Here is a 25,760-nt window from a genome sequence, read left to right as displayed (position 1 = left end):
TCCAGTACAAGGTTTTAGATACATTTTACCAGACTGTCTTTTAAAAGAGTGTTCCCAATCTTCCTTGCTATCAGAAATGTGTGAGACCGCTTATTTCTTAGATTATCTGTCAACAGCGAGGAGATCCACTTTTATGAATGATTAGCTAAGATGGTAGACAAAAGGCTAGAATATCGTTTAAATATACAAAAGCAATTTCTTAGTAGTAATATTGGCTATTTCACCATATACTTGTTAATCAACTATATTTTCTTGATGAATAATCTCTCTGTTCCTTTACTCCTTTATCAATTTAGAACCGAATGTTTTCCATATCCATTTGTATGAGCTAATCATAACTTAAAGATAGTGACCATTTGTTTGCTATATGTAAGATGAATCTATCTTTCTCCTCTTTCTTATCCTTCTTCTTTTCCTCCTCCTCCTCCTCTTCCTCCTTCTTGCTTTTAAACTTTGGATAAATTTATCTTTTGATAAATACATAATTACAGAATTTTTCAGATAATCAAAGCTATTAATATTTTTCTTTGTAATTCATTCCATCCCTTTTGCGCATAAAAAGCATTCCTTTTCTGTTTCATGGATTTGCTAAACATTTTAAATTCCTCTTATTATAATATTCTCTGTATTTAAAATGTTTATTTAAAGTCATAGATACAGAGAGCATATTCGTGATTGCCAGAAGTGAAGGGATGGTGAAATGGGTGGTGGTCAAAAGATACAAACTTCCAGTTATAAAACAATGAGTTCTAGGGGTGTAGTGTACAGCATGGTGACTATGGTTGATAATACTGAATTTTATATTTGAAAATATACAATCTAAATTGATGTTTTCAACAAAAGCATACTCATCATCTATCTGCATTATTAATTAAAACATCTTATTCTATTTATTTATGGTGTTACTTGTTTTTAGTTACACATTTTTATATAAAATAAAATTTGTGTCTCAAGAGTAGATAAAGAATGGTCTAGGTTAGGCTAAAATACCAGAGTAAATATAAGATATTCACAGGTCACTCAATATATAAACTGTGAATCAAAACTGACATCAGTTTAATTTTATTTCATAATCAACTAAACATTTCAAATTAAACAGATACAACTTTAAAAGTCCCTAGTTTTTGTTTTAATTTTACATTTCATGAATTGCACAATATTTATAAGATATTCATTTTGACTGTTCCATAACTGGGGGAGAGGGGTGGCAACAATTCTGCCAGATGGTTAAATTCACCAGAAGATACTCCCATTTTCCTAATTTGAGAGATAGAAAGCAATTTTTATTCCCAGTATAAATTCTAGACAAAAACCATACATTTGGCTTACTTCTCATATTAAACATTAAGGATGACATGCAAGCAAAAGATAGCCTTGTTACTAAGTTAATGCTCTCCTGAAATCTTACATGGCTATATGACAATTGCTGAATTTGTTAAAAACCAACTTACAACAAATTGGTTATCTTGTAAACTGTTCTTTCTTTCTTTCTTTCTTTCTGTTACATTAGAGAGCATCAATCTATAGGCATCATTAGGAATACTTGTCCTTGAGGAACAATGGAAAATATATGCTAAATACAAATATTAAAGAAAATGCTATACACAATCTCTCACTACGTAGAAATTATTACATTCTTGAGCCATATATAGATGCAAGATCTGTGAGCACTGCATTACAGAAACCAAAATGAGAGTACATTTTTCTTCACTAGAAATTCCAATGTTCAGAGAAATAAACGAACAGCAAAATAAGCTAGCTAGTCACTACATCAGCTATGAACCACAGGCCTTTTGAATAATACTGCAGTGAATGCATGTCCTTAAGTGAAAAGGGGTAGCCACAGGCATTTGCCACTGAAGCTCTCTGGTACCCATATTTGGGAATGTACCTTTCTTTATGAGGGTGGCTTTCTGTGGAAGCAGACTCATTAAGTAACTGTCTGCACCAAGGACCATATGACATGATGTAATCATTGTACAAAGACTGTTCATAGGATCTGAGGTTGAAATTCATAAGAATGCACACAAGGGATGATGCCTGATGAGTCGATCCAGGAAGGAGAATTCTTCATGGCTATAACATGTATTTCATGACAGACTCTCTCCCTACAGACCATTATTTGTTTGCTTGTAAAGTTCCAGGAGAAAGTCCCTAGATAAAGTGCTTTCCCAATTGCTAGATTTAGATCTAAGAAATACAGTTTATCCCTTAGGAAAAATGTGAGCTCAGTGTTGAAGTTTGTTTTTAGGTCAATGAATTGGATTTGCTATTGTTTTCCTAACAACATAACTGCAACAGTGAAGAAAAGTTAACACCTTTCAGTAAACCCATGGATTTTGCCTCAGTGATGTAGGTAGCAATTCTTGGGAAAGGCACGAAGAGTCTGGGGGGAAAATAAGTGTCAAAACTGAAGTGTTCTGGGGCACCTGAGTGGCTCAGCAGGTTAAGCCTCTGCCTTCGGCTCAGGTCATGATCTCAGGGTCCTGGGACTGAGTCCCGCATCAGGCTCTCTGCTCAGCAGGGAGCCTGCTTCTCCCTCTCTCTGCCTGCCTCTCTGCCTGCTTGTGATCTCTCTCTCTCTGTCAAATTAAAAAACAAACAAACAAACAAGTGTTCTGTAACAGCCACAGAGATTCCCTTTCTTTGCTTGGTCCCCACACCTCTCAAAAACGAGTGCCATGAAGGAACTTTAAAATCTCTGTTTTGTCATTTTTATGCTCATATAATCCATTAAAAATCCAGGTTTGTCAGATGATTCATGTCATTCTAAAGACAGTAAAATTAGAATTCCTTAGGATAGGTTTATTTTTAAAAAGTGACATAGTGATTTTTTTCCCTTTATAGTCACATCGGGCAGTGAATGAGGATTGTAAACCACAAATATCTGGAAGTTTTAATTATTTTAGTCTAAAATATATATATGTGTGTGTATACACACATATATTCTGTATCACAGCTGAGTCTTAGGTAGGAATCACTGTCTTTAATAACCTTCGCGTTGAGTACAAAATACATAAATAGATAACTATTTGGAAAATATTACTATTTTGTGAGTCACAAGGAAGGAAAACACGTATTCAAAGAAACTATGATTTACATCGTAATGTCCAACTTATGGAGCATTAACTCAGCTTGGCAACTCCTTAGCTGTTTGGGCCACGCCCTCAAAATCCCGTTGAGCCTGGTTGTAATTTTGTGTCTGTAAAAGGCGAGTAAAGGAAGAAACAAACAAAAGCACGGTCCTCAGGAATCTGGGAACGCCTTTATAATTGACTCATAGGCAGGTGGAGGCGGGGTGGAAAAGCCCATCCGAAGACTGTGACTGGACCAGTGGAAATCAGGGCGGCCCAGACTGTGCGACGTGCTGAGGGCGGGAACCGTGCTGCGGGAGGGCAGAGTCATCAGCTGACTGTCCGTTTCCACTGGAAGTGGGGGACTTTGCAGAAAGGGATGGAAAGTGGAAGCCCGGAAGCTTGATTTTCTTGGAAAGGAATTTGCTTGTTCCAGGGAAGCTTGTCGCTGGAAGGTGAGACTGGCCAGGCTGAGGTTACTCCGCCGTTCACAGCCACTGTGACGGTAAAATCCGGTTCTGCTGAGGCCGTGGTGGTACGAAGACCTCGATCGCCGACTGGAGCTCCACTGTGAGATGGGGGCGCTGGCTCTTCTTCGAGACAAACAAACAAACAGAGCCCAGATAAATCCTGCGATGACGAGCACAATTGCAATGGACACTGTGAAGGACGTTATGACATCCTCTGAAACAAACAAGCAAAAAAAAAAAAAAATCAAATAGGTAATTTAATTTGTAAATAGGCATTCAATGAAAAACACAAGGCAAAACACAAATAGTAACTTTGGAACGTGTCATCAATGGAAACATTCTGAATTAGGGAAATAAAAGACAGTACTAGATGCATATGAATATCAGCTGATATGTTTTCATTTTTTAAAGCAAAATGATATAAAATGACATGTTTAGTAGTAGCATTCCCGTTGCTTATGCTATTTTCTCACCTAAAGAAATAAATAATAAAAATAGTCTTTTCTTTAAAGGCTGTTCTTTAGTTCATACATTTTTATAAGGCTGCAAATACAGTCCAAAGATTATTTCCTTTTGAGTTACAGCGGTAACAATGCGGCAGAAATTGATAAAGGATTTTGTAGTCAAATTGGACTTTGCTTTTTCCTGTCTGCTTTCATCGACCCCAGTGATGTCTTCCACCTGCGGGCTTCATGATGTCTCACTTCCTGTCCTCCTTCTGAGAAGGAAGTGATGAGCTAGAACCATCTGGTTGGCTGACTGATTTATGTTTGATTTCCTGAGCTCCGGGACTGTACCCTGTATCTCTGACTCACTGATGACATGTCCTATGCAGACTCCTGTGCTCTTTCTTGGACCACCAGTTCCAGGTCATGCTGCTGTCATGCTCTCATTGTGCTAACGAAATTTTTATCTCCTGAATCCATAGAATCTCTGGTATACATCAGTATCCTTCAATTCACAGAACTTGTACTTGTCCAGATTTCCTGTTCAGGGGCAGGGGAGTTGTTTTTCCAAAATGGAAATTCTACCTTACTGCTTCTTGTGAACTAAAAGCATATTTTTGAGAAAAGCTTCATAGCAGAGCCACTGCTCTGAATGTAAAGAAACTCTGGATGTTAGAAAACCCCTTCAGCCTTATCATTCACCACATTTCCCTACCCTCCACTCCATGATCTAACCCACTATCCCAAAGCCTGCCTTTTTCTCTGAAGTGCTGTCCTTTTCCACCTATTTTTCTTTCTACCTAGACACGAGTTTTAAATTTCTTTCTGAAGGGGTGACTGGGTGGCTCAGTAGGTTAAGCCTCTGCCATCAGCTCAGGTCATGATCCCAGGGTCCTGGGATCGAGTCCCGCATCGGGCTCTCTGCTCAGCAGGGAGCCTGTTTCCCCCTCTCTCTCCGCCTGCTTCTCTGCCTACTCGTGATCTCTCTCTCTCTCTTTCTGTCAAATAAATAAATAAAATCTTTAAAAATAAATAAATAAATAAATAAATAAATTTCTGAAAAACCTATTTTTCAAGATTCATTTCAAGTACTGCTTTTTGGATAAAGACTCAAGTTTCTGTCTTCTGTCTTCTAGTTACTGTTAAGAGGGAAGCTGTCTTATCTAATTGCTCATCTAGGGATTCTGCACGGAGATGACCATGGACTGGAAATTAGCTAAGCCGGGTTTTGAGAGTGTGAAAACAAGAGAAGGGATACAAGTGCTTTGAAGTTCCTCCCATCAGGAGGTAGAGTCTATTTCCTACCCCTCAAAGCTGGGCCAGCTTCACCTCTTGCTTTGGCCAGTAGGATGGGATGGACATGAAACTGCAAAATGAAGACTAAGCTTCAAGGGGTCTTTCAGCTTCTGTCCTTGATGCTCTTGGAAGCCCTGTAACTGCCAGACATCTGAACAAGCCCAGCCTACTGATGACGAGAGACACATTGGACCAGTTACCACTATTGCCCTGGCCAAGAGCCTGCTACCTCCAAACACATGAAGGGGTCATCCTAGATAACTCAGTTGTTAGTTAACCAAACAACTGACTGTGACCCATGAGGGAAAACCAGTAGAAAACCTATTAAGCTGATCCCAGTCCAAACTCCTGACCCACAGAATTGTGAACTAAATAAATGATATTTTTAAGCTACTATGTTTTGGGGTACATGGTTACCCAGAAAAAGCTAACAAATTCAGAGTTCTCAAGTCAGCTTTATCGCTAACATATAGTGTGATTTTAGGAAATTTGTTTGGACTCCTTAGTTTTTAAATGAGAAAGTTAGATTTTATGAGTACAAAGGGTTTTTTTTTTCAGTTTTTTGTTGTAATCTAGGGTAATATATAGAAAATCTGTAATACAGAAATAGCAAAACCAACCAATGTTAATAAATACATATCTTAGGGGAGGAAAAGTGAGCCATAATTTTACTTCATATAATTAGAGTATAATGTAATTTATGAGGCCAAACAATCATACATAAGAAAAATCATTGCTCCTTAATATTAGTATATATTTGGTGTTCTTACACTTTATATTGTCATGTTTATCTCCTGTGTCCAGACTATGTATGTTTTGTTCTACTTTCACAAATACTTATATCAAATTCCTCTGAAAAAGTTGGTTATATCAAATCTAAACAATAAATTTTTTACAATAGGGAGATGACTTCCTAATTACAAGATGACTTATAACAGCTCTCCTAAACCAATTACTGTCCTTCCAAAATGTGTCTCATAAAAATAATATTGACTCAGCCTTCAAATGCAACCTCTTGCAACAGGCTTTATCTGGAAAAAGCAAATAAAGAATAAATACAGTCAGAAACTAAAATCAGACTTATTGGTTACATAGTAACATTCAAATTTAACTTGTAACTGTCAGTGCTCCAAATATTTGGAAACTAAAAAGGAAGTTGTAGGAATTTTGGATTGCCAAGACAATGTCAACCATGTAAATCAGGATTTCCCAAAATTTCTTCTGAAAACAAGATGCACGAATAGAACTATACAAAACTCAGGTCTTCAGCATAATTAGAAGACAAAGAACATCCAAATTTCAAGTTACCTAGAAAGTAAACTGATAAAACAGGTACCAGTATATTCTCCCCCATGCTTCTACCTCAAGTATTCACTGAGAGGAATGACAATTTCAGAAAAAGTGTGAATATAATGAAAACATATTCTGTTCTCTGAAGGCAACAACTATAGTAAAGTGACTTATAGATGTACACAGGAACATGAGGAAGCAGGCTTGGAAAGTAATCCTTCCCTGAGGAAGAAGAGGATAAAGTGTGCAGTCAAAAGATTACATCATGTAGGATTCCATTTACAGGAAATGTCCAGAATGAGGAAAACTATGGCAAAAGCAGATTAGTGATTGCCTAGGGCAGGTGGGTGGGATGGAAGGGAATGGGAGGGGTTGCTAACAGCCAGAGGTTTCCTTTTGAAGGATAGAATGTTCTCAAATTAGATGGGTGTGATGGTCACATAACTCTGTGACTATAAAAAAAACATTTAATCATACCCTTTAAATGGGTGAATTACATAAGATGCGTGAATTATGTCTCAATAAAGGCGAATTATAATGTCTCAATAAAAATAAATTGTTTTTCTGTTAAAAACAGAAAAAGAAAAGGAGAGGTGCTTTTTGAAAACCACATAATGAAGAAGAGAAGAGGGGAACATGAAGGGAAAATTTAGGATCTTTCAAGATAAAAAAAAAAATTAGGAAAAAAGGACACATAATTCCTCCCCACCTCCATCCTTTAAAAATAAAAGTCCACTAATAAAAACATACCCTGCTGCACTGAGGAAAGAAGGAACCTGAATGATTCCTGGGACTTTGACATGGGCAGGCGAGAGTGGATACTAGTATCATTCATCCAAACCGGGAAGAAATGTCAGGTTATGGAACAAGGCGAAGTTGGTATTGGAAGATGCTAAACTTGAATGCCCTTGAGATACTCATTTGGAATTGGGGTTACATAAATATGGAGCTTAAAGAGAAGCAGAATTGGGACTCTCCGTGCTGCAGGAGACTTGCTGCCATCCATGGAAAGCACTTTGATGAGAAGTAAGAGTGCATTTATAGAAGTGAATTGAGAATAGACTTCCAGGAAAATCACAGTTTAACAGGTGGCAGAAGTAAAAAAGGAAACAAAGAAGGACAAATTTGGGAGGTTTGAGGACACAAAAAAATATACTAGCGCTGAATCAAAGAAGAGAATTTTAGGTCTAAGTAATTACTGGCTACATGCCCCGGAGACATTTATCTATTCATTTGTTTAACATATAAAGCACCCACTAGATACCAAGTAATGCTAAGTTTATAGGCAAGTCTTAGCTTTGGTGGAGTTTTCTACATTCTATAAGACTTCTGTATAGTCTTATATAGACTTATATAGATTAATCTGTAAGATAAGAAAAATGTCCTTGAAGCCTGAAGTGAGGGCGCTGTGGGCCACAATGCCCAGAGCAGATTGAGGTCAGATGATGGAAAGTCATGAGTGCCTCTCCAGAAAGTTCAGTCTCTCTACTCAGGCAAGACAAGCAAAAAAGAGGGTTAAATAAAGTGACCCATTAGGAAGGATAGAATATAGAGCTAGTAGCAATAAATGAGATAGACCCAGGCCCAGGGCAGGGTGAAAACAAGTCTGGACATGCCTGCCATGATTCAGATAGGCAATAGTGGTAATGACTTAGTCTGGGAAATGAGAGTAAGAATAGGAAGGGAAAAACTTGGTCATGAGAGACCCAAAGTCAAAAGAATCTAAAAATTATTCCAAAGTATTATACCCTCTAATGCACTAGAAATAAGACATGGTCGGGGGGAGTGGGGTTGTAAACTGAGGTATAGAGGATTTTGCTCCTAAGATCTCAATTATGATGTTATATTCTAGCAGTAATTTGATAATCAGATTAAATCATAATGTTTTAGGAAGGGTTAAGTATCTGCTCACTTTATGATATTTATATGCCTTTACTACTTTATGTAAGTTTATGAGAGAATAGATTTGCTCAAATTTTATTTGTATTGTGATCATTAACATTAAATTTCCATTAAGATTTGGTCACTTGTAATGGCTACAAAAATTCTATACTTCACTGAAAAATGTTTTAATTGCTATAGAAAATAAATAAAAATCATGAACTACTCAAATATTTCATAGAACTAAGTCCTTCGTCTTCTTTTCAAATGAGTCCAGGCAATTTACAAAATTTGGCACTTTGGTTTAAGAAAAGAAACTAATTTTACCTGACTTCGGTGAGTTTTTGGCAATCTTTGTTTCTGTGAGATATATTGCATATAATTTGAATAATTCCTCATTGTGTGTTTTTAAGTGATGAGTCATTCTTGGAAAAGTTTATTTATAATTTATACCTCAGAGAAACCATGAGTTAATGATGAGAAACACTTGAATCAAAGAGTCTGAACAAAATCACTCAGAAATGTTATCTTCCTATTTAGAATAATGAATGAATAATAAACTCCGGTTCATCTAGACGTTGTACTTTTGAATAGGAAAATAATGCATTAGGTAGAGACCTAGTAGGTAAACTACAAGTTCCTTCTAAATTTGGACCAAATTTAAAACTCCAGAAAGTTTGAATCAAAGCTTTAGGAAAATTTTGATATTTGGAAGAATATAATTTATATAAATATATATATAGTTATATATAATTTATATAAATATATATTATATATAACTATATAAATTATATAATTTATATAAATTATATATGGAGTTTTCTATATTCTATAAGAATTTAGAATTTAGAATTCTATATAATTTATATAAAAAATGCAGCCCCATTTTTATTTCATTATTTTGTAAAACACTGTAGTATGTTTGGGGTACCTGGGTGGCTCAGTGGGTTAAAGCCTCTGCCTTCAGGTCATGATCCCAGGGTCCTAGTAGGATCAAGCCCCCGCATCAGGCTTTCTGCTCAGCAGGGAGCCTGCTTCCTCCTCTCTAGCTGCCTACCTCTCTACCTACTTGTGATCTCTGTCTGTCAAATAAATAAATAAATTATCTTAATAAAAAATTTTAAAAAAACACTATAGTAGGTTTCTAATTTAATTAATTTATAGGTCCCAGGCACTATTTTTCATGTATTATGTCACATAATTCCCACGCAACCACATAATAGAAGTACTTTATTTCTTAAGCTCATTGTCAGAAATGTTCTAAAATGTTCTAAAATGAAAGTGAAGAATTTAAAATGCATTAAAAATATATCAATTTATACCAGTTTTTTTTTTTAAAGATTTTATTTATTTATTTATTTGAGAGAGAGCGAGCATGAGCAGGGGGAGGGACAGAGAGACAAACCCGTCCCTGCTGAGAGGGGACCCCAGCACAGGGCTTAATCCCAGGATCCTGAGATCGTGACCTGAGCCAGAAGTCTGAGGCTTAACTGACAGAGCCACCTAGGCACCCCAATTCAATACTAGATTTGGTAACCCGTTATAAACAGAAATATATGGGGAAATTGTGCTAAAGCAGTATTATGCATTCTATACATATATTCTCCAGGATCAACAGCCTCTACTGGAGAATTTTAAATATAAACTTCAGATACAGAATTACAGGTAAAGGTTTGCAACAAAAACTAACTCTTAGAAATGTCTTCGCTCTGAATCCCAATTTTAATGATATTGAAATAGTGTATAAGGTTTATGTGGTAGAACTAAGTTAGTTTATTTTAATAACTGAATACTGACAACTAGCACTGATCAGGGGACTATTGCTTTTACTTATGTATGTCGTAAAATAAGAAGACAAATACTCGTTTGCAAAGTATATGCCGCTGCTTTTATGTATAAAGCAATGTAAACACTAGAGTCTGATTGAGACTTCTAAATATCTCAGGATATAAGCAGACATAACATATGATATTAAAGAGATACATTCACTTCATTTCAACTAAATGGAAATAAAACTAGAATCTTGAAAGAGAAAATAGATTTAGTTATCCAGTAAAGAAGCATTTAAGGGTTCCAGGAGTTTCTATGCAAGGTCTCAGTGTTTGTACCCTTTGAGATTCTCTCTGTCTCTCTTAACAAATAAAATGTTCCTAACAGTTTCTCTTTACTGAAAAATAGCATAAGTTTCTGTTTCAAGAAAAAAAATTAGAAACTTTTAAAATGTAGATTCAAAGTAAAATAATGTCTTCTCTATTAAATTGAGAAAATTAGCAAAGACAACCAAAAAACATGGAGTAAGAAATAGATTTACGTGCCAGGTGACTGTTTGATTTCCAAAATACATTATTCTGACATAAGAAAACAAGAGTAACATTTAAACTCCAGTATACCAGTGGCTAAAGAATTTGTTCAACCATCAAAACCTTCTTAAGTGAAAAATTTCAGTTTTGTGAGTAAAAGGCTTATTTTGGTGACACACTAGAACTAGAACAGTATTTCTAAGAGAGCAATTTGACAAGAAATCTATTTTAAATGATGATTCTTTACGGCTTCATAATATTTATATATAGTATTATAATATTTATGATATTATAATACTAAATATAATATTTAACATGCTAGAGCTATCATCTGTGCCATCATATAGAGTATCACTAAATATATTTAATAAAATATTAAATATAGTATTTGACATGGTAGAGCTATATTATCTATAACATTCAAGATACTATAATATTAGATATAAGAAAGCAATCTAAATTTGGGGAAATGGTAGGCAGGATAGGTAATAATGACTCAAAATACCATATTGCTATTTTAAGTAGACTATCTAGAGTTATACAGATATCTGAAAAAGATTAAATAATAAATTTTAAATATACATGACAATCATGAGAACACTACATATACATCAATAATAAATGAGTTACATTTTCAATGAATATAAAATAAGATAAGATAGAGCTTACAGAACTTATAAAAATAACATTAAAAAAACCATACTCCTTTTGATATGGATTTGCTTAATTTTCATTGTTCAGTTGAGCGCATGTACTTCCTAAACCATAAAGTCGGTCAGATCTCTGTTTAGAAATTATCGTACTAATTCTCATGCCATTGCTCTATGTGCAGAATTTTTTAATAGTTACAAATGTTAATAATGACGTGAGTCTCTAAGACTTGCTGAACTACCGGTAAAAAGCTTGTCTTGTTAAGCTCCTTTAAATATCAAAACTGCAAAAACAAGTGTAGAAATACAGAAAAGCCATCAGAAAGAAATGGCAAGTCATGTGTTTTTTAAATTTTTTATTAACTTTAATTAACATACAGTGTTATATTAGTTTCAGGTGTACAGTGTAATGATTGAACAATTCTATACATTTCTCGGTCCTCATCAAGGTAAGTATCTTCTTAATACCTTTATCTATTCGAACCATAATTTTAGTATAGCCTGTTTCAGAACGGTCTTTCATAGGCATTTTTTAAAATTTAACTGGAGTTAATAATTTTTCTGAATAGAACTAGAATCCAGAAAATATATAATGAAAACAATCTATTGGCCCTCAGCTTTAAATTTTCATATATATAATTCCATTCTGGCAGATTTTGGTAATAAATTTTGGAAGTCTTTTTTTCTTTTTTTTTTTTAAGATTTTATTTATTTATCTGACAGACGGAGATCACAAGTAGGCAGAAAGGCAGGCAGAGAAAGAGAAAGGGAAGCAGGCTCCCTGATGAGCAGAGAGCCCAATGTGGGGCTTGATCCCAGGACCCTGAGATCATTATCTGAGCCCCAGGACCCTGAGATCATGATCTGAGCAGAAGGCAGAGGCTTTAACCCACTGAGCCACCCAGGCGCCCCTGGAAGACTTTTTTTCTAAAGGTACTATTAAAAAAATGTACCTGAAAAATACAATGGCTCAGATATTTTTCTTAAAGCACATTTTGTTTTCTTATTTATCAATAATCTTAGGGGAGGAAAAGTGAGCCATAATTTTACTTCTTATAACTACAATATAATGCAATTTATGAGACCAAAACAATTATGCTTAAAAATTCAGGTCTAAAAATTCAGGTCTTCCTTTGAAGGCAAAAGGAACAAATTTTAACATCAGTAAGGTAAGTCATATAAATTAGGTATCCTTATCCTGATTTGTAACGTGTGTCTATAGAAATAACAAAGGGCTGGTCCCTAAATCCTCAATGAATAATAACTCTTTCTACTAATAGTTGTATAACGTACTCAAGTCATTTGACCCTTCCTGACCTAATAATAATGGCCACTATAGCATCTTTCAATTCCAAGATTCTAATATTGAATCTGGCTTTCAGGACGTCAAACCAATGCTTCAGAGGCTGTTCATAGTATTAAAATTTAGTAGAGGTCACCATCTAGTGGTCTTTTATTGAACTGTTCCAGTATCTGAAAAGTGATTTTATCAGTATCAACAGAATGGAACACTGATCAGTTCATAAAACCTTTTGCAATTGTAAGAATTAGAAGCTCTGTTAATACTAAAGCAAGCTCTCCTGTTCTTGGTACTGTAGAGTAATAGGAGGATGGTTCATGCAATAAGAAGAATTTTACAAAAATATTTTAAAAGAGAATTACAATTTGACAATAATATTTTAGAGAATAACATAATAGAAAACTCAATTAATTATAATAAAGTAAACAAAGACTAAGTATTTTCTATGTGTAGCTTATCTGCCAGTAAATCCCATTTGGTTTTTTCCTACAAAATATGCAGTATTCAACTCCTCTTATCTACTCTGTTATCTCCCTAGTTCAAGTGACCACCACCTCTGAACTGAAATATTCAGACCGTCTATCTGGTCTTCCTGCTTTTATAATAGCCTTCAGCCCCCAGCAACACTCTATTCTTAATACAGTAGCCAGACTGAACCTTTGAAAATGTAAGTCAAATCACATCAGTTTTTTCTCCACTTCCAGGGCAAAAGCAAACTTCTAAAAATGTTCTTTAAGTTTGATTTGGACCTTTTCTCAATTATCTGTGCTCATTTTTTACTCTTCCTCTGTCTTTGCCCCATCCACACCATTCCTTAAATACACTGGATGTGTTCCTGACCTAAGGCTTTGACCAGTAGTAATCTATTCCTGAAATTCCCTGGCTATCTCCATGGCTAACTTCAAGTTTTCATTCAGGAGTTGCTTTCTTATTTAGGCCTACCCTGATCACCCTATTTAAAATTTCATCTTGTCCCACCTCTGATGCCTAATGTGCACTCTTGGCTTTCCTTTTCCTTCAAGATTAATAGAAACTAGACTCATATACTCTTTTTTAGAAGTAAATAAGATAGGTAAGTGTCATGGGCTATAAAAGTGTCATTACAAATGAAAGATAACATAACTTACATCGAGAATGGTTAGAAAAAGCTTGACGAAAGAAATGAGATTTGAGTTGTTTTTTGTGCATGACTGTGGGTCAAATAAACAAAAGAAGATTTGTAAGTGGTTTGATTAAGGGCATAGAGTATAAGCCATATTCGGAATATAATTAGTCAACACTGTTTATTAGAGTACAAAGTAAATTCAAAAGGAAGACTGTAGCATACCTTTTTTTATATATGATTTATATGATTAATTAATCTATAGAAAACACTGAGAATAGTTCAAAGATAAATATTAAAAATATATATTTTTAAAATCTGTTTGAAGCCCTCAAAGACCTGCCAAAACTGCTAACTCAAAAGAACAAATTCCAGGAGGAAAAAAAACTCATGTGACAATAATCTATAAAGAGAGGCAAAAAATCTAAGTAGAATTCTATGCAATTTAAGTAGATTTGGAAAACAAAAATTGAAGTTAAGAACTGCCAAGGAAGATGGACTCTGGGAACATTCCAGACACTGGATAGGGCCCCTGCAAAGCTACTCCCTAAGAGTGATAGCAAATAGGAGGAAGAGCAGACCTCACCAAGGTAGAAATGCAAGTACATATCAGATCAGATTAGAATAAAATGAAATGACCCCAACTAACTCCAGAAGAAAAATTAATTCCTTCTAGAAAAAGATAGTCTTATTCAGGGCCTTAAGTTGTTTCTACAATGCCCAAAACAATACTGAGCATAAATAACAAATTACAAGCATTCCAAGAGACCAGATCAAATAAACAAAAACTAAGAGAACAAGTATACTATAGAAAAATAACTATAAATTATCAAGATATTACAGTTATCAGACACAAATATTAAGATAACTGTGAGATAATATGTTAAAGAAAATATATAACAAGTTGAAAATTTTCAACAAATAATGGGAACCTATAAAAATAATCAAATAAAAATATCTGATGAAAGTCAGAAGATATTTTAACTGAATTATATTAAAAATATGAAATGTCAAAACATGTGAAATACACCAAAAGCTGTGTGTAGAGGAAAATGTGTAGCTTTAGAGGCATACACTTAAAAAGAAGAAAGGCTGAAAAATCAATGATATAAGCTTCTATACCAAGAAGCTAACAAAAACAGCTAAATCAAACACAAGTAAAATGGAATACAGTAAATAATTAAAAGAAAGCAGAATGTAATGACATAGAACAAAGGAAAAAGGAAAGAGACAAAGAGGCAGAATTATCAAAACCAAATGTGGTTTCCATGAAAAAGAAAATCTAATAAAAAATTGATTAACTGCTGGTAGGAATGATCAAGATAGGAAGCGGGGAGAAGGAGGGAGGGAGAGTGAATTACCAATATCAGAAATTAAGAAGATGGTATTAGAACAGATTATGTAGACAGTGAAAACACATGAAGAGAGGATTCCAAGTTGGCTTTTATGGACTGATTTTCCAGGTACAAGGACTAAGCACTGGAAACAACAATGTTTTCCTCCCCCTCAAAAAAAATTCTACCTAAAGGCAATGAATAACATAAGTAGCTTATAGAGAGAAGTTGACGCTTGAAAGACAAGAATACCAAGCAGTAGGCGAATTTCCTAGTTTTCAAAACTTCTAACTAAGGACGGTTTCCAATCTTAATTATGTCAGCAGGTAAAATACCAGTTGAAAACCTACAGTATTTCCAGTTTGGAGAAACAGAAGACAGAGATTGTGGCAACCAGAGCTGCTTAAATATGAGAGAGAAAAATCTTAGAAAAGAGAATGCCAAGCAGAGGATCTCAAAAGTTTATTGATAAACATTTCCCGTATTTACAGTTGACTCCAGAACCACATTGCATGTTTCAAATAGCACAGCTAGAGAACATAAAAAAATTAACTGTCCTAAACTGATACCTGAGTGGCTCTCTAAGAGACAGGCTTTATAGGTTTTTGTAGTTTGAGTTCTCAACAAAGTTATTTGCCTGTGAGAACAAACTGGGGGGGACAAAAAAACTCTTCAAGGTAATACAGCAGAATCCAAAGGCCCATTCAAAATGTCCATGATACAGTATAAAAGTACTTAACATATGGGGAAACAAGGAAATGTGACCCATTCTTGGGAGAGAAAGTAGTCAACAAAGACATAGCCTAAAAAGACCAGATGTTGGAGTTAACAGATAAAAATTCTAAACTTGTATATTTAGGATCAATGATATGAAGGAAAGCATTCATAATGAATGAAAAGTGGGAAATATTAGCAGAAAATACAAACTCTATAAATGAACCAATTGGAGATATTTGGGTGGCTCGGTTCATTAGGTATCGGCCTTTGGCTTGGGTCATGATCCCAGGGTTCTGGTATGGAGCTCCACATCAGGCTCCCTCTTCAATGGGGAGCCTGTTTCTCCCTCTCTATCTGCCTGCTGCTCTCCCTGCTTGCTCTCTCTCTCTCCCTCTTTCTCTGAAACAAATAATAAAATCTTTAAAAAAGACAAGAACTAAATGGAACTAAGAATATCAAAACTAAAAAAATTCACTCAATGAATCTAACATTGAATTTAAGATGACAGCGAGAAGAGGAGCACCTGGGTGGCTCAGTCAATCAAACGTCCAACTCTTGATTTCAGTTTGGGTCATGTTCTCAGGGTTATGATATAGAGCCCCAAGTTGGGCTCTGTGCTCAGCAGGGAATCTATCTACTTGAGATTCTCTCTGTCCCTCTCCTTCTGCCCCTCCCTCAATCATGTGTGCACGCATGAGTGCGCCCACTCTTTCTCTCAAAATAAATAAATAAAATCTTTTTAAAAAGATAACAGTGAAATGAGTCAGTAAACTTAAAGATAAAATAATAGAAATTATACAATTTGAAAAATAGAGAAAAAATAATTGGTGGGGGGAACAGAGTCTCAAAGAATTATGAAACAATATAAAAATATTTAATATATGTGTAATTATAGTACCAAAAGCAAAGAAAAGAGAGAATGAAGATAAAAACTATTCAAAGAAATAAGGCTGAATTTTTTCAAAATTAGTGAAAGAAATTAATTTATAGATTCAAGAGTCTTAGAAATACCAAGCAAGAAAAATATATATATATATACATTTATATATAGAACCATACATAGTCACGTCATAATCAAATAGCTGAAGATCAAAGGTAAACTGAAAGCACCCAAATTAAAAACAACAATGTAATAATGAAATATTACATTCATAAAAACTAATTATTGGCTAACTACTAATCTCTAGTAAGATACAATCATAATTCAAAAGAATTAAAAACTAATCAACCCAGAATTGTGTATTATGGAAATTATCCTTTAAGAATACTGGTGAAATAAAGAATCTTCCAGGTGTAGGAGAAAAATTCATCCTTAGCAGCTCTACATTAAAAGCTTTGTTCAAGGAAATCTTTAGCTTGAAGGGAAATAATACTAATAAAATAGTATCAGTGTAAATAGAAAAGACAATTTTCTTTTATTTTCTTTAAAATACACACACACACACACACACACACACACACACAGTAGATAGGTGACATCTAGGTAGATAGATTGGACTTGAAAAATTTTAAATCTGCTCAGCAAAAGACATGTAAGAAAATAAATAAGCAAGCCACAGACAGGTAGAAAACATTTATAAATATATATCTGACAACTGACTCGTAACCAGAATATGTGAAGGACTTTCACAGTCAGTAATAAAAAGACAAAAAACAAAACAAAATAAAACAAAACAAAAAAACAAAGAAAAGGTAAAGAAAGTAAAAATGGGTCAAAGAAACGAACAGACACTTCTTCAAAATAGATATTCAAAGATGAATAAGCACAAGAGAAGATGTTAAATGTCAAGAATCAACTTTTTTTTTTTCTGTGAAGACCCATGTAGCAAATATTTTAGGCTTTTCAGGTCATACATTATTGAAATTACTCAACTCTGTTGTAGCACAAAACAGCATAAACACATAAACAGATGTCCCAATAAAACTTTATTTATAAAATCAGACAATACATCATATTTGCCTGTAAGTCATACTTTGCCACCCCCTGCTCATCATCATTAGCCATCAGGGAAATACAAACTGAAACCACAGTAAGGTAAAACAAAATACTGACCAGAAAAGCTATAACCTAAAGGGTTAAGAATAAAGAAGAGCTATTGGAAAAGATATGAAAAACTGGAATCTTCATTCATTGTTGTAAAAAGTAAATTGCATAACCACTTTGGAAAAAAGGCTTGACAATTTCTTGTAAAATCAAACATACAGCAATGCAATGACCAGCATTTCCACTTCTAGGAAGTTATCAAGAATAATGAAAACATATATCAACAAGCAACTTTTACAGGAATATCTCTGTTACAGCTTTATTCTTAGTAGCCAAAAGGTTAAATACTGTATGATTTCATTTATATGAAGTTCTAGAAGAACACGCAAAACTAATCTGTTCTAAAAAAAAAACCCAAAATAATGGTTTCCTCTGGGGATGGTGTAGACAGGACTTGACCAGGATGTGAAATTAGGGAATTTTGGGGGTTGGTGATAATATTTACTATGATTGGGGTTTGGGTTACTCAGGTATGTACATGTTTGTCAAAATTCAGCAAATGTTCATTTATGATCTGTGCACTTCATTATTATTTATTTTATACATTTCATTGTAGGTAAATTTGACCTTAAAGAGAAAAAAAAACATAAAAGTATTGAATTCTGATAAATGATATACATGCTGATGTAATTAAGAGGAAATATATGGACATCTCCAATCTGCTTTGAAATATAAACTAATAGATTGGTGAATTAAAAAAGCATTGTAAAAATGCCAGTGATGGAACCTAAGTGGTAGACTTATGGGTATTCACTGCAAAAATCCCTTATGTGTTTCTATATATTTTAACATTTTCATAAGGAAATATTGGAAAAACATATGAGAGAATATCCTGAACAACTTTAAGGCAATATATTTGGAAATGTAAGTGGGAAAATTTTTTTTTAACATTAAAAAACCTTAATTTATTATTTATTTATTTATTTTTTAATCTATAAACATATATTTTTATCCCCAGGGGTACAGGTCTGCGAATCGCCAGGTTTACACACTTCACAGCACTCACCATAGCACATACCCTCCCCAATATCCATAACCCCACCCCCCCTCTCCCAACCCCCTCCCCCCATCAACCCTCAGTTTGTTTTGTGAGATTAAGAGTCACTTGTGGTTTGTCTCCCTCCCAATCCCATCTTGTTTCATTTACTCTTCTCCTACCCCCTTAACCCCCCATGTTGCATCTCCTCTCCCTCATATCAGGGAGATCATATGATAGTTGAGTAAATTTTTAGAAAATACAAATTCCACACCAAATAGAAGAATCAATAGAAAATCTGAGTAATCCACTATTGTTAAAGACAGTGACTCCATCATTTAAAATTTTCCTATTAAAAATGCTATGGATAATTACAATGGTGACTTTTCTAAAGCATTTAAACAAAAAACAATGCCAATCTTGCACAACCTATTCCAGATAATAGAAATATAGGAAACACTTCCTAACTTGTCTTTTGAGACCTGCATAGCTTTAATACCAAAATGTAACAAAGCTACCAAAAGAAAAGACTATTACAGACAAATTTCTCTTATGAATGTAGATGCAGGAACTCCAAAATCAGTGTCCTGTTACAGGCTTCTAGGCTCATCCTTACTGAATCATTAGCTCTGAGCATGAAGCCCAGTGAGAGATGCATTTTCAATTTTTTCTACATAACTCAGATGCACCAGTTTTATAGAGAAGCATTTATAAACACTTGTTTTTCAAGCTTTCTAGGTAACTGAGTTAAGGGAAATAATTGGTAGGCTGTTAATATGCAATGATGCATACATGTCCAAGAGTTTTAAAAACACAAATTAAAGGTATATATATGAAATATAATAGTATAGTAATATGCAATGATGCATACACATCCAAGAGTTTTAAAAACACAAATTAAAGGTATACATATGAAATATAATAGTAAATAATATGTTTAGGAGGAGGGAATAGAGAGGACACCATTGGGGTGTGTATGTCCAGTTCGTAAGCTCACTCTGTCCCCTGTTTCTCTGGAAACATCCTGCTCTCATCTGCTGGGGGTAGACTTTTAAAAGCCAGATTTTTATAGGCTAAGGAATAGAATTTTCAGCTACTAACCAAGGTTTTCTCCCCTTGACACTTGATTCCCCAAGAAATCAATTCACAACCTTTCATCTCTTTGATTACCTTGGAGAGGATCAGTACTGTTAGCAAGCATACAGAGAAAAAGAGAAAAACTAATGCTTAGAATTTCTAACTGGATTATTAAATATATAGAATAGAGGAATGTTGTTTTCCTGTAATTCACTAGATATTTTGAGAGAGATTAAGAGTGTTTTGTTTTGTTTGTTGGTTGGAGTTTGAAAATGTTGAGTCTAAAGGACTCAAAAATATATCTTTTTTTTTTTTAAATTGTAAAACTATTTATTTTTTGTGGAGCATAACAAAAATATATCTTTTTACCACAAAGTACAGTATTGGGAAAAATGAACCACAGTCTATGAGTCATGTCCTTGTCAGTACGGGCTGCCATACAAAATACCATAGTCTACATAGCTCAAGCAATAGACACTTGTTTCTCATTGTCCTGGGGACTTGGAAGTCCAAGATCAAGGTGCCAGCATGGTCTGGGGGCTGGTGAGAGCTTCCTAGCTTGCAGGTGACCCTCTCCTCAATTACCTTTTCCTCAGTGCACAATCGCAGAGACTGGGAGAGACAGCAATCTCTCTTCCTTTTTTTCCTCAGGCCACTAAACATATCAGGCAGCTCCCATGCTCATGACCTAATTTAAATCTAATTACCTCCCCATCTCCAAATACCATCTGTTGCACTGTCAGGGCTTCAACGTATGGATTTGAAGGGGAATGACACAAACATTCAGTGCATAACAAGCCAATTATCAGAAGCAGTGCAAAAAACTTCTGGAGAGACAAGGAGAAGGGCTATAAAGTATGTGACTAGTAAGGGTTTTGGAGAAGCCATCATCACTCTGTCTCTGCCCGTGATGGGTTACAGATTGATTTAGAGAATCGCAGAGAAGCTGGTATCCATTCTTAGCTTTCTGGGGTCCAAATGGGGAAGGTGACAGGCTCCTCTGAGAAACCCTGGGTATCTGATGCGCAAAGTAGAAGTGGGGATGGTAGACATCGGTACATCTGAGTCTAGGGCACCTGATAAACAGCCCAACCTCAAGAGGCTTTTACAACTTGAGGATTATGGGAGAGCATCCAATATTGTTCTGAACCATTGAGACAGATGGACAATTACCTGAATGAAAGGCAGTAGACCAGAGGGGACATAAAGAAAGGAAAAACCATTCCATTAACAAATGTTGCATGGACCACATGAGCCAGATTTTTATGGTAAGAGCCCTCAGCAGTGGAGACAAGGAGGGGAAGGGGGATGTCCTAAAAAAAGATGAGAACTATGCATCAGCAGATGTCAGCAAAGACCAGAACTTGATCAAGAATCAGAGGCCCTCTTCTTCCAATACCCTCCTTAGTATATAACCCCCATCCCCACCCTATGCCCTTTCCAACCTTAGAGAAAAGTCCTAAGGAAAAGGAAAACAGGGAGATCTGAAGTCACAAAATTTAAAATTATTTTGTCAAATCAGGTTAAACTTTTACACTGACATTCAAAACTTTACACAAATCTGCCTCAAGTCATCACCACCAGGAAGATGGTCTGTTTTTGCTTCTGCATATTGGCTGATAATATTTCTTCCGAAATCCCTGAAATTGTCCAACTATGCCTTACTTGTATCACTAACACCTAACCCACTGACTAATATATAGTGGGGGGGTCAGTCAGTGCTTCTGAGTAAACCGATGAGCTGGATCCATAGATAAGTGAATGAGTTAGTAAGTTAATGTAGGGAACATGAATGACTAAAATGCCCTTCCAAGGATTATCTCTCTCTTTCAACCTTATCTGACTTATAGGAACAGGTAAAGCCTCATTTTTTCTTCTAAGAAAGATTTTGGGACCATCTCAGCCATTTTTTTAAACACTCATAACAATTGTTGCCATTTTTGCATATATTGTCTTGCGTTACTCCATAATAAAGTAGGCATATATTTGTATACATATGGAGATAGAATCTCTAGGAGTGTGATATTCTTGAAGACAGACATAGTTTTGGTAAGAATTAAGTGAGGTGAATGAAGGCAAGCCCCTGAACCAATAATTCCCCCAATTTTTCACAGTGCAAGCCAAGAGAAAAAAAAAAAAAAAAAACAAACACATGGTGAGGCAGGAAATTCGACCAAAACTATGTTTTCTTTAGGACTCTAAGTATCAAAAAGATAACCAAGGTTAAGGATACATGTGTATCCTTATTATCTTGTTTCATGAAGGCAAGATGCAGCAAACTTTTATAGGTTTTGGTTCTTGCTGTTTCAGTGGCGAATGTTTATAGCGAAGGGAAATGCATTACAGAAAGCAAAAGTGGGAAACACAAGTGGTCTTCGGCTGGGTTGTCAGTCTCAAATCAATTTTTTTGCTCCCTCTTGCACTGATTACTCTAATGCTTGCACACCATTAAGTAAGTTTTAGTGGGTGATTACCGTGAAAATGCAAGCTATTATTATTGGTAATAACCTGGTATCATTATCTTATTTTTCAGCATTTATTAAAGTAAACCAAAAAAATGATCTTATCTGGAAAACTTTTTATACATCTTAAGTGTGTTAAGTTTGAGAAATTTATATGATTCAATGCACAAGTCTTACTTTTCTCAACTACTCTATCATTTTTCTCTAAAATTGAAATGTCAGTCAGACAATTGACTTGGGGTGCAATAAATAGCACATTGTACTCTATAAGGTTTTCAAAATAATGTATTTGTGGAGTCAGTGATCACAACAGATATCCATTTAGATACAAAAAATAAAAATATAAAAAGTCAGCATTTATAGCTTAGGAAATTTTTACATGTGGTATATTTACATTCAGATTTTTACATTTTACCCTTAATATTTTTTACCCCAGAAGAAATAATTAAATCTTTCATATTTTTCCCTAAATCATACCCAATATATCTGCTCAACATATTTGTATTGGTTTTGTTAATGCTTATCAATGTAACACTCCCCTTCCTGGTTTTCAGTATTTCCATCTATTTTCCATTGTATTCACATACTAAGACAAAGAAACAGTAGCAACTGTCTTTGGAACAGTGAGTTTTAATTCCTTCTCCAGCACAAATTTTTATATTTAAAAAGAATCTGTTTTCTAGGATTGGCAAATAGACTTCAATTAAGCATTCTCTTATTAATTCAGGTTCATTTTGTAATTATTACCCGTGTTTCAGTCAGTGGCTAATAATTCCTTTTACTCAAGTAAACTTGAAATTTAACCTCAAATGGTCTGAAAAAAAAACATATCTGGCTTTAACAGGTTAATTTCTACAGTAAGAACTACTTTACTTCTGACTAATTTATACAGTAAAATTTGTAATGATGAATATAGTGTAAACAGACTCTAGCTATGTTCAGTGTGTGTCTGATACATTCACTTTCTCTATAAATGAAGATGTATATGTATATCATATATATAAGGAAGACATACATATATATATATATGTATGTATCTATATATAAAACAAATATATAAGGAAGACTTCCATAATTCTAAGGCATATTGTGTGTTGGTATCTACCTGGAATTACTTATCACCAAAGCTATTCTTTACAATATGCAAACATAACTTACTTTCTTCCTATTTTTTTTAATAATTAGATTAGGATATTCACTAATATCCCTCCTTTCCAGGCCTGAAGCAAACACAAAGAGTTGATGGTTTAAAAAAAAAAAATGAATTCATTCCCTTCATGCACATTTGTATGATGGCGGACAGCTAGGTGGGGTTGTTAGGGACGGTCAACACTGCTGTTCACTTTCACTGATAGTTTCCAAAGCATCCTCACAAATCACAAAAGAAAGTATGAAATAGTTCCCTGAGGGAACTAAAAACTTGTTCTGGACTAATAACTAGGACTATCGATCTCTTCAGAAACTCCATTGTCTCCTTTAAAAAAATTTTTTTCCTAATTTAACTGAAATTTCTCCCTTTATTTTTAAAATTTCCCTGAATCCAAGGATAGTTACCAATTTTACATCTTAGCCCTTCTTCCCTAGCCTTTCCCTTCTTTAGCCTTGAAAAACTAGTTATTTCAACCTCAGCTTTACCTTGCTGTTGTTGATGCCTAACTAACTAGTAGCTGTGTCTGAACTCAGCCAAAAAAATACTTTTATATTGCTTCTTTTTCCCCCTATGATAGTTTTCCTTTTAATATTATACGTGATGTTGTTTCCAGTGAACTTTTTGAACTAAACTTTTTTCTTCGTCTAATTTTATAAGATTCCTTATTTTATCTGTGTCATCACACTCCTGAAGTATAGATTTTGCTATTTTGATTCACTTTGGAAATTAAAGAGTATAACATTGACAGTGTAAGCTAAAGTAACCTCTATTCTTGATTTCATTAATATAATACATATAATTTATAACCTTAAGACAAATAAAAATTAATTTTCCAGCAAAACCCGCATTATCATATTCTAAACAATTACTTCCATCTTTTATTTTTCTCATTTTTATTCTCAGTATTTCCTAATTATATTTTTAACACCAGCCAAAATCTGTACTTGTTGCCCAGATTCTTCTTGAGTGACTTCTTAACCCACTTTAAAGATATTTTACATGAATATACTTATTATAATAAACCTATGAAAACTTAAATAATCAGTTTATGGTAAACAAAATGTCTCAGAGATTTTCAATGTTTTAATAAATTATGCAGTATATTTTCTGCATCCTAACTTTAAATTAAAAACAGTTAAAGAAAATATCTTACCCCAAAAGTTTTCTGGCCATGGACTCCCTAAACTTGTTGTGTTATTAGCCATAATATCCACAAGAAATAGAAGAGACAGAAGAAAAAAAGAAAGAAAGAAAAGCCAGTATGTCCAAAAGAAGCGCTTTGATTCTATGTCTTTGTGGTTCAGCAAGAGAAAAATAATTTTCACACAACCCCTCATATACTTGTGTTTGCATAAAAGGAAACAAGTGTATCATGTTTCCTGCTTTTATACTCAAATTAGCAACTGTTTTTCTTATCTTGGAATTCCACATGGTTCCTGAAACAATTTCCTTCTCGTCATTTCCTCAACTAAATTACTAAGTTTCTTCCTCTGGGCCACCTCCAAACTGCTTTTGGGGTAAGAGGCTCCTTTTCTTGTTCCTTTTCTAACTCCCACTGACATACATAGGAAGATTCCAAACTCTTAGCTGCAGCACTCTGGGCTAAATTTATGTAGGATAGAGAAAGAGACCACTTCTAACACTTGACAAGTAGATTTGTACAGTAAGTTGAGAAGGGTGGGGTGGGATGTTCTGGAAATCCATATTCTATTCAAGTACAATTAATTAATTTAACTTAATACCCATTTTTATAAATCTCAGTTATTTATTAAAATTCTTAACATGCCTCTTTTTTTCCATTTGGCATGTTAATTTTGAAAAGTTATTCATGTCGTTTCTTAATATCTATCTAAAATGCAATTTATGTTTAATTTTTTTATGTTCAATTTTTAATAAAAATTAAATATGACAAAATACTCTTTCATTGGTATGTAAGTGTGAAAAGGATGATTTCCACACTGAAAGAGCCTGTTTAAAACCAAGCAAGGGAAACATGAATACCAACATTGATTGCAACAGAATGTTCAGTGCTGTAGGGAGAAGTACAAAGATCACAGTAATGGTTTTCATGGAGGTGTCTGAGAAAAGTGATGACTTTTGTCCTCCATGGAAAATTATGAAAATAATTATACCAAGGGGAGAGAAAAAAAGGTAGGACAGTCAATACGAATGAACATTGAATCAATAAGTC

At 34.4% G+C, this 25,760-nt stretch overlaps 1 protein-coding gene across 1 annotated transcript; it reads right to left on the bottom strand.

Moving 5' to 3' along the window:
* Positions 1–1,046: 1,046 nt before the first annotated feature.
* On the bottom strand, positions 1,047–24,907 carry MYCT1 (MYC target 1). The gene is made up of 2 exons (XM_047734875.1): positions 24,723–24,907; positions 1,047–3,758 (listed from the first exon to the last, which is right to left on the bottom strand). The coding sequence occupies exons 1-2, from the start codon at positions 24,904–24,906 to the stop codon at positions 3,247–3,249; spliced, it is 696 nt and encodes a 231-aa protein (XP_047590831.1). The 5' UTR covers position 24,907; the 3' UTR covers positions 1,047–3,246.
* Between the last annotated feature and the right edge of the window lie 853 nt (positions 24,908–25,760).

This window comes from Lutra lutra, chromosome 6, assembly GCF_902655055.1.
Source record: "Lutra lutra chromosome 6, mLutLut1.2, whole genome shotgun sequence".
In the NCBI taxonomy this organism is placed as follows: domain Eukaryota; kingdom Metazoa; phylum Chordata; class Mammalia; order Carnivora; family Mustelidae; genus Lutra; species Lutra lutra.
The sequence above is the reverse complement of the archived record's forward strand: the minus strand, read 5'-3'. Positions and strand labels throughout refer to the sequence as shown.

What these genes read in the sequence shown, in the direction of transcription:
- MYCT1 (XM_047734875.1), bottom strand. Translation starts at nt 24,906, where the DNA reads ATGAGGGGTTGTGTGAAAATTATTTTTCTCTTGCTGAACCACAAAGAC. An exon ending in ATGGCCAGAAAACTTTTGGG is followed by an intron (nt 3,759 to 24,722) that starts GTAAGATATTTT and finishes TGTTTGTTTCAG; the next exon opens with AGGATGTCATAACGTCCTTC.